This window comes from Uloborus diversus, chromosome 2, assembly GCF_026930045.1.
Source record: "Uloborus diversus isolate 005 chromosome 2, Udiv.v.3.1, whole genome shotgun sequence".
In the NCBI taxonomy this organism is placed as follows: Eukaryota; Metazoa; Arthropoda; class Arachnida; order Araneae; family Uloboridae; genus Uloborus; species Uloborus diversus.
This window is the reverse complement of record NC_072732.1, coordinates 176,776,417-176,789,147: the sequence shown is the minus strand read 5'-3', so window position 1 is coordinate 176,789,147 and position 12,731 is coordinate 176,776,417. Positions and strand designations below refer to the sequence as shown.

The 12,731-nt window shown below is 35.2% G+C and overlaps 2 protein-coding genes across 3 annotated transcripts in view; one reads left to right on the top strand and one right to left on the bottom strand.

Moving 5' to 3' along the window:
• LOC129217513 (splicing factor 45-like) overlaps positions 1 to 777 on the bottom strand; it is a 42,038-nt gene extending 41,261 nt beyond the window's left edge. Inside the window, exon 1 of one of the 2 annotated variants that reach the window (XM_054851827.1) lies at positions 699 to 777. The gene's annotated coding sequence lies outside the window, so the exon portion shown is untranslated. The remainder of the gene's footprint in view (positions 1 to 698) is intronic. The other variant, XM_054851828.1, reaches the window with a different exon arrangement.
• A 448-nt stretch (positions 778 to 1,225) lies between these two features.
• LOC129216679 (polycomb complex protein BMI-1-like) overlaps positions 1,226 to 12,731 on the top strand; it is a 91,922-nt gene continuing 80,416 nt past the window's right edge. Inside the window, exons 1-3 of the mRNA XM_054850894.1 lie at positions 1,226 to 1,337; positions 6,265 to 6,410; positions 7,586 to 7,676. Coding sequence (XP_054706869.1) covers positions 6,299 to 6,410; positions 7,586 to 7,676 — 203 coding nt within the window. The 5' untranslated portion in view covers positions 1,226 to 1,337; positions 6,265 to 6,298. The remainder of the gene's footprint in view (positions 1,338 to 6,264; positions 6,411 to 7,585; positions 7,677 to 12,731) is intronic.

Sequence of the window (12,731 nt, the reverse complement as noted above, 5' to 3'; positions counted from 1 at the left end):
ACAACTGAATATTTAGGCTGTGAATTTAAGAGAGCATCTTTCTTCTGGTAATTGAGGATGATACACATAATTTTTTTAACTCCTAAAGGAAATGGCCCCAGGGAACAGATCAGGGGTTTTCTAAGCTGGGGGTCAAAATGGTGAATGAAAAGTGGGAAAACATGGAAACAAAGCATGGAAAATCATGAAAACTTTTCAATCCAATGCACAAGCTGTTATCCAATTGGTGAGATTTGAAACTGTTCTGATGCATAAGGAAGTAAAATTTAGTTCTACAATCCCGTCTAAAACTGCAATCAACAAATGATTATTGTCATTCCAGCAACTCTGAAATTGAAGTAATAGATGTTTGTTGGATCTTCATGCATCAAATTAGGTAACATGATCCATTAAGCTTTTTGTAACTAAATATTTTGAGCTCTCATACCTATTTTTCTAATGTAAACTTATATTTTTGGATTGTAAAAGAATTTAGATGTTGGCTTTAACAACTTGACAAAAAGAAAAAACTTTTCAAAATTTATTGAGGGACAACCGAAAGTGACTGAACATGTTACATTTTCATACTTATGACACACACAAATATTCCAAATTGCTGAGAGCCATGCCGCTGTTAATAAACATTAACAAATAAAGAAGGCCCTTTTAAAACTTCGATATTATACTTCAAAATGACAACATTATATATTTCTCTTTACCTTACTTATTTTTTCTCGAATTATTTTCTGAATATATCTTGTAAACCGTGCTTGTAAACAAATTTGCAGCTAGAGGCTCTCTGAAATTGTCGGTCACAGTTGCTTAACCATCGATGACTTTAATTAGTCACGATTCAACATTATTTGAAATTAATGCATTAATTTCCAAAATAGATGAATACTTATACTGGTATTTGTTTTATGATCAACTTTCTACATTGCTTGGCTTATTTCTTTTCCATCAAGTTCAATACTTTGAACGATGAATCGTGAAAATGAAAAAATATCATCATCGTTACTAAAAGTCACGTGATATTTGAATGCCGATAGCGGTTACGATTTCGTAGCGTCGTCGGCTAAAACTCATTAGTTTACTTAATTTGTTTTTATATTTCAGTCACATATTAATGAAATGCAACGAAATATTGACATTTATTTAAAGCGCAATCTATGCAGAGTATAAGACAAGTTTGTTTTCATAACTGAGTTACCATTTCTTGAAAACATTGGCCAATATGATTCCTTTCACTCATGAATTTCGTAAACAGCATTGTCTTGTGAGCCGTTAACTATAATTTTAATGTTGTCTTCATTTCTTTGCTTGGCTTCATGATTTTTTATGAGCTTATGAAAATTCAGGTAAAATTATGTGATAGTATCCTTCTAATTCAGATCTAAATTGCCTATTTCGATATGTGCGATTTGACATTTCTTAGAACTGGCATTTTGAAATTTGTTTATTTATGTGTATCTTACAAAATTTTCTTCATAATTACAAGAGCTGTCATTTTGCTGTTACATTCTGTTATCTGGCCCTTATATAAATAATTACTATCAGTTTTTTTGGAATATGTTTTACACATTTATTTTATAAATTTATTTTCTTGTGTATTTTCTAAATGACTCGTTAAGAATACTAAACGTTCTTCAGTCCGTTTTTCTGCAGCTTAAAACTTATCGTTTAATTATTAATATTCGAAATTAAAATATCAGTTTCATTTTCTTAGTTCCTTGGAAAATACTTCTATGCTTGGATGATAATCTAGCTGATATAGATAATATATAGCTGATAGAGATATATAGATAATATATTAGCTGACATAGGAATAGGAGGAAAAACTTTACTTTGGGTTAGTAATTGGCTCACTGGTAGGAAGCAAAGAGTAGTTGTGAGAGGAAATCATTCTAATTGGAGTGATGTTTTAAGCGGGGTTCCTCAGGGATCAATTTTAGGGCCTCTTTTGTTTATTATATTTATGAATGACATTAATGAAAATATTTCTGAAAGCATGAATTGTTTTGCTCACAATGTAAAAGTTATGGGGATTGTCGAAAATGAAGATCAAGTAAAACATCTTCAAGAGGATTTAGATCATATACTAAGTGGGCAGATAAATGGGATATGGCAGTTAGTGTAGGGAAATATCAAGTGCTACACTTAGGTCATGGAAATAAGCGTATGAGATTTCTTTTACAGGGTTCAGTCATAAATCAGGTAGAAAATGTTATGGATCTGGGTATCTTAATAAATCAGGACTTCAAGTTTAGTCAACAGTGCAGTATTGCTAACAGTAACAAAGCCAACAAAATGCTTGGGTTTATTAATAGATCTATTTCAAACAAATCTAAGAAGGTTCTTCTGCCTTTATATAGGAGTTTAGTAAGACCTTATTTGGAGTACGCTCTTCAGTTTTGGTCGCCTTATCTGAAGGAAGATATTTTTGTATTGGAAAGGGTTCAAAGAAGGGTAACTAAATTAGTAAGGGGACTCTCAGATTTAGATTATGATACCAGACTTAATAGGCTTAACATGTATAGCCTAGAGCAAGGAGAGACAGAGGGGACTTGATTAAGTTATTTAAATTTATCAAAATGAAAGATGTAAATGGATTAAATTTTTGCGAGGAAAGCAGGACAAGTGGTCATTGTTTTAAGCTATTTAAATCTCAGGCTAACTTGGAAATTAGGAAAAACTACTACTTTAGCAGGGTCGTGGGCACTTGGAATAGCTTACCGGAAGAGGCGGTAATGAGCAAGGGGGTGGATAGCTTTAAGAGGGCCATTGATCTTCATTGGGGACTAATTAATTGACTAGGACCAGCCTAGCTGGGCAGTTGCGTAGCCATGGGGGGGGGATAGGGGGGTTAGAACCCCCCATGAGCCCCAAAAATTTATATATATATATATATATATACAGTGAAACCCCTCTATTACGGACACTAACAGGACAAACTTTTTTGTCCATAAGAGAGGGGTGTCCGCTTTACAGAGGTTTTTTTAATTTCATTAACTTTAGTTATTTGTTTATGTTTTTTGAAATCTTAAATGAAATATGTGAATTCTACTCTTTCATATGCATAGATTTTTTTTAATTTACTTGTTTTTACCAACATATACATAATAAACAATTATTTTATCAGGTTAAATTCAAATATTACAGTTTTGCACACTCAAAGAGATTTAAATAACAGGTTCGCATAAAAATTACATACCTAATTTGTACTTTTAAAAAATTGTTCGATTGATGTCTGTTGATATGTTTTGATCGATGAAAGTCTTTCATTTTCGAAATGTATCTTAAGTTCTTGTACCAAGTCTAGTCCTTTAGGATCGTTGTGTTTAATTGAAAATTCCCTGAGTCCATCTAATACGCTTAAAGCTTCGTTAACATTTTTAATTGTTTTAACGTCTTCTTTTATGGACAGTTCATCTTCATCGTCATCCTCAACTGTATGATCTTCGTTAATTTCGCGCACTATGCTTGCAATTTCTGTTTCGCTTTCTTCAGTGAAAACTTGGTCGTCGATGGGAGCATAGTCTTCAGCGGTCACATTTGTGAACCCTGCTTGTTGCATTAACGACTGCAAATCGGATCCATCATTGTCACAATCAACTTCGTTGTCAATTTCCTCTGTGGCAGATCCTTTTTTGAATCCAACGCGATTAAAGCAACTTACTATTGTTTCTTTTTTAACTTCCTTCCATGCATGCTTAACCCAACTGATTGCATCTAACACATCAATTGTTTTGGACAATTCGCTACTTGTTTTAGTTTCTTCCATTTTATTGATTAAATGCTTCATAACTAGTTGTCTGTATTGAATTTTAAATGCTTGAATTATCCCAGCATCCATAGGTTGGCATTTCGATGTTGTGTTTGCTGGCAAGAAGACTATTTCTATATTTTTCAAGTGAAAGTCTTTGGGATGGGAGGGCGCGTTGTCCATAAAAATAACAATATGCCTTTCTTCTCTCCCCAACTTCTTATCAAAAGTTACAAGCCAATCAGATATGACACTGGTTGTCATCCACGCTCTTCTATTTGAATACCAGTCTACAGGTAATTTTTTTTATATCCAGTCCTTTAAAACACCGAGGTCTGGCTGCTTTTCCGATGACAACTGGTTTTAATTTTGTACCATCCATGCTGGCACCCAACAAAACTGTTAAGCGTTCTTTGGAGATTTTGCCACCAGAGCAGTTTTCTTTCCGTAAAGTTAAGGTTTTATCTGGCAGAGCTCTATAAAACAAACCGGTCTCATCAATGTTATAAATGTCACATGGCTCGTAATTTTCAATCAAACTAGGCACTTTCTCAAACCATTTCTCGCAAACGTCAGCATCCACATCCATGGATTCACCACATATTTTTTTAAAAACGATATCATGTCTCGTTCGAAAACGATCTAACCATCCATTGGAAGCTTTGAAATTTTCTATACCCATTTCAGTAGCTGCTTCTTTCGCCTTTTCTTGTAAAATAGGGCCAGAAATCGGAATATTTTTGCTTCTTGCGGACACAAACCATTTAAACACAATTTCATCCACTGCAAGGGCATTACTTTTAGGAAAATCTTTTTTCTTCTCTTGGTTTCCATTTATGAACCATTCTTTCTTAAACTTCTCTTTTCCTTTTAATATACAGCAAATTTGTGTGCGTCCCACACCAAACTTTTCAGCAATGTTCCGTATTCCAATTTTATTTTTTTCTGCGAAATCTATAACTTCAATTTTTTCTTTAAGAGAAAGAGTACGACGCTGACGATGAGTATTCAGAGCCATTTCAATGAGAACGATGAAACAACTGAATGCTTTTACCCTTAAGTTTACTTTATGATATTGCATTGGCTTTACTTTTACTCTCTATAAAATATTTTTGTTAGATGGCGCGTCAACTCGGCTCCACTTAGACACAACACGCCTGCTTGTTAGTCATCTGAAAAGGAACAAGGCAACGGGGGAGGGTGGGGGTATACAGACAGAAACTTGCAGAATAATCATTTTCTCTTTTCTTTTCTTTTATTTTTGACGATTTGATGATGTTTTTTGGAATGAAAAATGCATTTCGGTGTCAAGCTGAAAATTTTTTGCTACGCAGTAGATGCAAAGTAAAATTGCAAAGAAATATTTTTTTTAATCTCCGTATAAGCTGGTCGACTTTGCATTAAATGAAGCCTTTCAATGGAGTAGCTATTTAATTCTCAAGTTTTAAATACTATCCGCAAAAAAGGATATATCAATGTAAATGACTTCGAAAAGGGTGTCCGTGTCCGTATTTGAGGGTGTCCGTACGAGAGAGGTTCCTTATACATTAGGTTTAATGTCTCTCTGCCGGGGAATTAAAAACTGTCCGCATTAAAGGGGTGTCCGTTAGGAGGGGTTTCACTGTATATATATATACATACAGTGAAGCACCGTTTATACGTTTCTCTTTTGTACGTTTTTATCAATTATATGTTTTTCAAATCGGTCCCTGCATAGTCTAAATACTCAGTAACCTATACCAATTATCCGTTTTTTCATACAGTCCCTTCACAAACGTATAAACGGTGCTTCACTGTATATACATACATATATATATATATATATATATATATATATATGTGTGTGTGTGTGTGTGTGTGTGTGTGTGTGTGTGTGTGTATAAACTTGAGGGCATAGCTTTACTTTAAACTTCAGAAAAAATTACCCAAAGGATTTTTTCTCGCTACGCCACTGTAACTGGGGCCAGAGCCTGTTGCTGGTCGTCACATTTGTATTTGTATAATGGAGATGTGTAAATCATTTTTTTGTACTGAGTTCCAGTGTTAGAAAAAAGTGGTCTATTAGTCGTATTCTGTGACCAAAAATTTTATTTGACATAAAAGTTTTGAGTCATATTGAATTTTTCTTCCCTCACTCATCTTGACTAAGACCCGTGATTCACCAATCACCAAAGGATAAATTTGGAAAAATAATTCAAAAATGTATTCAATTTTATCTTAAATAAACATATTCTTATGTATATTTTATCGTTTTTTTAGATATGGTATCGGCCATGTGGAGCAATTTTATTAATAAAAATTTTTATAGTTGGATGCATATTTGATTTATTAAAAATGGCACCTTGGTTGTTCATTTTGATTCTTAAATTTCATCCTGGGAGTGATCAAGATGCCTAGATTTTTGAGAGTGAAATGTTAACACATGCAATTTGATAGCTAGAATTTTTCCTTTAAGTATGCATGTAAGAAACTTCAGAATTGAGTGAAAATTTGTTGTAATAATGCAGTTACTTATGTTGCAGATGTGCAAGCCTACTGAAGTTGATTATTTTCGCTATGCAAAACTCAGGAAAAATTAAAATAGCTGACTTGAACAAACTTTTGACCTGCAAGCTGTGCAAAGGATATTATATTGATGCAACAACAATTGTAGAGTGCCTGCACTCCTGTAAGTATTTTCCCCTCATGTTTTTGCATATTTCAAGTGCTACACTATTTCACACAACCACTGGTGCAGCCAGAATTACCCTCTGGAAATGTTGTTTTTATATTTTTAATTGAAAGTCCTAACACGTGTATTAAAATTGTCAATAATTTTTCTAGGGTCTTTTACGAACTGATCCCCCCCAACATAAATAATAATACAGTCCAACCTGGTAAAACAAACTCAAAGGGACCTTTAAAATCAATACATTTAACAGCAGTTTGAAAAACAATAAATAGCCTTATGTCAAAGCAGAGGTCCTACTGATGCACATGTCCCAAAGGAAATATTTTTTCCCCTTCAAAGATAGTGTTTTTCTCTCCGCCCCCTCAGACATGAGCCGCCTAACTGGGATATCAATTAGGGAGGGGCAAGCGTAGGATAGATGCAACAAGATACTTGTTTTTAGTTGCCGCCCTCCTCACGTATGGACCTTGGAAATTGCTTGAAATTATCGTCCTCCTCTCTTTCTAAAAATCATAACATTTTTGTTCAGTTGAGAGCAGAAAAAAGTGGTTATGTAGCTCTCTCCCAGAAATATTTCAAAGTTGAAGTTTTAAAGGTGCAATTTTAACTATCATTGACTTTTGGAAAGAGCGTGAAAGCCAGAGATTCTCTTCTAAGGAACTCTTGCCCCCCCCCCCCTCTGCCAAGCCCATTCCCTCAAAATAGTACTTTAGTTGGACTGCAACTGAAGCAATTCTCGACTCCCAACATGATTTTTTTTTTAAATTGAATTTCCCTCCCACATTCGTATATATCATGTATGTATTGCATATATTTTCAGTCAAACCTGCTAATACTACATAATGAACCGTCAGTAGACTGGCTTAGGTGATCGCTATAACCAAGGGTTTGCTACATCCGATTTAAAAAAAAAAAAAAGCACCCTTGCTAGGATACTTCTGTAATTCTAATATACGTGTATTTACGATATTTCCATAAGTTGTAATATTTCTATTCTGTAACGCTGACAGTGTATACGAATTTCATATGATCAGTTAAGTAGTAAGGTGTGAAAAGGTAACAAAGCCACTTTCATATTTATAATATTAGTAAGTGTATTAAAAGTTGCTATTGAAATGTACAGATTTTTGTCCAAATTAATTTTATTTACTGATATTTGCTTTCTTTTCCAGTTTGCAGGACATGCATTTTGAGGTATTTACAAATTTGTGAATGTTGTCCAACCTGCCATGAAGAGATTACAAGGCCATCAGCATTTATTAGGTATTTCAATTTTTTTTATTCTTATGAATGATTTTTTCATCATTGCTGAATTGAAATCCTTTTCTGTATTGGAATAATTCAGGCTTTTCTTACAAATTATTGTTCTCTTGTACTATTGCAAGAATATGTATAAGTATTTATGCTTTGTAACATTGTTAAAATTGATGCTTACAATTTAGCAACATGGCGCACCAAAAATAAAACAAACTGAGAAAAAAAAATTATTCTTTAGAAATATATTTCTATACACATGTAATAAAATAAGATGTTTATGCATTGTGCACTTACATGGTGGCACAGTAAGGCCAAAGCATGAAATTTAGTATACAGATGTAGGTTTTGCTTCTCGTCGATCAATTTTTTGTTGGAAAAAGGTTATTTATTGCATTATGACAGGGATCTCGCCAGAGGAAATTTGGGTTCGTTAACGGATCCTTCACAAAAATCCTATCAACCAAAAATGGTGTCATGATGCGCGCGATTAATTTTGCAAAGTTATTCGAAAACCAAAAAGATAACGATTTTAGGCCATGGAAGTGGAAGCATCGCAGCCGCGCATAACCTCAGATCAACGACTGCCTTGAATGCCAAAGAACAAAATTTAAAAGACTTACCCTGTGTTGCGTGTTTGTAGACGATAGTAAGGACAAAATTCATTACCGTACATTCTTTATTTTATGTTAAACTTCAGAGCAGACACGAAGACAGGAATTTTGCATGGTGATCACCAAAAAACATTTCTCACTTGGTAAAAAAAACACAAATGCGAGGAATACAGACTTCAGAGTTCAAAAAAAATGGAGCTGGGGTTTCGTTAAAGATCAAAAAACGGAGAGTTCATTCGGATGGTGGTGAAATAATTCAAATTAAAATGGACGGAGGACGGACAGTTCACTATGAAGATGGTAGGGTGTAAATCAGGGATGGATCATGATCAAAGATGTCGGTTGCAGGCCAGTGTACGTTGAAAAAAAATGGTGCGTAGGTTGGTAATCTCCATGGTGACAATGTTGAGATCGTCACACGATTAAAAATGAATCGGGGTAATTTCGGGGTAATCGCGGCTCAATATCATCACCCCATGCTACGTTGATCATCAAAAAGGGGGTAGTTAATTAAGGGCACGATTCCGTTACATTCTGCGTGCCGCCATCGGACGCCTTCATACACACAGGTGATGCATTGCCTATGCTCCTTCACTAGTTGCACTGAAGCTTATATAATTATAATTATCTTGGTTAAATACATTTTGGAATAAAAAAAGGAAATTTTCACCACATTTTGCAGTCTTCAAACATCAGGCGGAAAGCCACGGACGTCAACGGACGCCGTGCACAATTCCATCTCTTTCTCCAACATCGGAGAGAAAACGGAGCCTCTAGAAGCACGTCTGATTGCACTGGAAGCAGCAAGCAGAGTGAAGTGGGGTGGAAAAATGAATCGGCAAATAAGCGATCAGATCCGGGTACGCGGCGATGCGCGGGAACCAATGAGTGCGTTTGGCGCCCAAACAACGAAGGGAAGGGGACGCTACACCATTTTAATGGCCGACAAGAAGATGCAAAAAATCGGATCGACGCTTGAAAAATTGTCAAAAAGCTAAACGATGGGAAAAGTGAATAAGTCACATATTTGATATCATAAAGTGTGCAAAATTTAACGGGGAACGCGGGGAAAATGTGGAATGCACAAGAAAATAAAGAAACAACAAAATGGTGGAAGAAAACGATTAAAATGACCGAAAACATGGGAAAAATATAAATGGGTAAAAAATGTGATATGCATTATCACATACACTGGCAAAGCAAAAGAAAAAAAAAAGAAAATTTTAAGTCCAGCTCCAATTAACCAAAACTTTACACAACAAATTCATTCATCATATATATTCAAATGCATAAAGAGTTGTAACATCCAAAAAAACATGAGATACAGTTTAATACTATCGTCAAGGTAGAAAATGGGTAAGTCAAAGAAAATGAACTGTTTGCATTTTCTTTTTGCATGTCATGATTGCACCCTGCTCACAAAACAATTTGCCACACACAACCAACCAAAAGGACAAAAAAAAGGTACACACAGTTGTGATTACATGAACAACACATAGCATACCAAGAGTTAAAAAAATAAACATTCAAAAAAACTACACAACTACCCAACACATGTAGAAGGTATGAATACAAAAAATGCAATAACCCTCAAATATGACCATTCTCGATATGCATTAAATTATACAGAAACACATTAATGCAAAAAAAGGGCGAAAAAAACAATACAATCATTATCTTGACTATCTATGTCAAGTGTTACACATTAGGGTAACATAAGTAAAAAATTTCAGGTAGAAATTTTTTTTTTTGTAAACAGTTCATATTCATAAAGAGTTCCACAGCGTAGTGCACCAGATTACCAGGAGCACACTCAGTAGTAAATTTGTATTTTGTTTTTTTTTTTTTCGAAAAAAAAATTGAATGTTGAAGACACATTACGATTGAGATGGACAAATTCATAAGCATGAAGAGTAAGACATAATAAGGAAAACCGGTTGTAGATATTAGGACATAATCGAGAGAGTGACATTATATTGTGGAGGAAAAATTGTTACGCACATGTTGACATACATATGTTGGTACCAACAGCAAAAAATATGACAGCGTCCTGTCATACGTAAAAATAAAAAAAAAACACACATAAGAATACATTTCCAAAAAAAAATAGAAAAAATGAGATCGACTTGCCGTGTATTAACAATAAATTCTCATCACTGTGCCCCTCAATGAAAACAAACATGGGGGAGAAAAAATTTACATTCACAAAAAACATAGAGATAGTCACACGCTAAATGATACGGATTCCGGAATTACAATCACGACCAGCACGACTGCCCGTACATAACAGCAAGTGGCACGCCCTATGACTAAATTACTTACGACTACGGAGAAAGTAACGGGTTTGTTGACTGGCATGCTGAGGTTGGTGGGACACATTGTTATCAGTGTTAACAGACATTAAATTGCTTTTGCGAGGTGGGGGTAAACGTAAACGATTGACATGAATTACAAAAGGTTGCGCAGAGTCATCGCCTAAGAGTTTAATTTTACAATTTACATCCCCTACTTTGCTTACAACAGTATAAGGACCATCAAATCTAGGTTTAAAAGTGTCAGCCGACTTTATGTATACAATATCATTTTGTTAAAAAATTTCGACTGTGAGAAGCAGGCAATTGCCTATTGTTTTGATTGATCTGTTTGAGTTGTAAGGAAGAGTACGCCTCCTCATAGATTCGGCGAAGATCCTGCAGAACATTTTGTATATAATGTGAGGTGTTAAGAAATCGAGGTTGCACGTCATTATCAAAAGTGTCAAAAAATAAGGATAGTTCCCTTCCCAAGTGCAACATGTTAGGAGTGAAACCAGTAGATGAATGAGTTGTCCCATTATATATAGACATGTGAACCATAACAGCAACCTCTAAAGACACATTCTGCTCAAGTAAAGACAGTAAACTAGACTTGATTTGACTATTAATTCTCTCAGAAATCGAATTGGACTGGGGATGAGCACGAGAAGAATGCTGAATTGTAACACCTAAGGCCTTGTTCAGAGAGTGAAATACATCACTGTCAAACTGACGGCCTAAATCAGACAGAAGATGCGACATTCTACCATATAGAGAAATGTAATTCACCATGTGCTTAACTATTGTGTTAGCAGTAATATCTTTACAAGGATAAAGGACCACGTGACGAGAAAAATGATCAGTAACCGTCAAAATATATCCATATTGGCGAATTGGGCCTACCAGGTCGATTGAACAGAACTCACCAGGTCTCCTCGGAATCCAAATATTTTGCAATGGGGCAGGTTTAATAGATATTTTATTATGTGCATCAGTTTGGGCATACACAAATGAATGAGAGTTTAAATTATGACCAGACTGAGGTTCACTTAGGGAAGTAGGGTGCTGTCTTAAATAATTAACCACGTTAGCGGATTCAACACAAGGAGTATTAGAGGGTATATCCCACTGCATATTGTCCGGGGTGGAAATATCCGTAAAGGGAAGGATCAACTCGTTATCTGCATTGGGTTGAAGAGCTGATTCATGTAAATTGGGGTCAAGGCTCCGAGAACAGAAATCCGCTAAAATATTCTGAGGGCCAGGGATATATGAAAAAGTATAGGAATATTGACCAATTTCTAACAACCAACAATAACAACATTGGCTGGCGAGGTTACATTGCTGTAACGCTGTAAGGGCTTACTGTCAGACATGAGAATAAATCTTCTATTAAAGAGGTACGTCTTGAATGCTGTCATCCCCTTATATATAGCATACAACTCGAGTTTAATTGGAGGATAATTACGTTCGGACTTTGACAAAGCTTTACTAAAATAAGACACTGGTTTCAGAATACCATCTCTCTTTTGCATCAATACAGCAGCAATTCCCTGAAGTGAAGCATCGGTATTTAAATAGAAATCATCATTCCAATTTGGAAGAATCACAAAAGGCTGCTTAAAAAAGGTAGACTGGGGATCATCAAAAGCTTTTTGGTGAACATCATTCCATTCAAAAGGTTTATTTTTTGCGGTTAATTGTGTCAAAGCATGGGTGCGTTCAGCATACTTGTGAATTAAATGCCTATAAAATCCACATAACCCCAAGAATTTCTTGACCTGTCACACAGTGCGAGGTGGGGCAAATTTGGTAATTTTGGCAATATTAGAAGTAATAGGTTGAACACAGTTGTGTGATATGTGAAATCCCAAATAATCAATTTCGGTCTGGAAAAAAACACATTTAGATGGCGATAAAGTTAGGTTATGTTTGGAAAGAACAGAAAAGACAGCCTCGAGCTTAGATACCATCTGGTCAAAGTTTTCGGCACAAACCAAAAAGTCATCTTGAAATGCATGAATTCCGTGAATTCCTAGCAATTTTAATTCATCAATTAGCTGATCCACGGCAGATTGGAAAATGTTGCTACTTACCTTAAGGCCAAAGGGCAAACGAGCCAAATTCAATCGAGAAAGTCACAATATCTTGGAGAT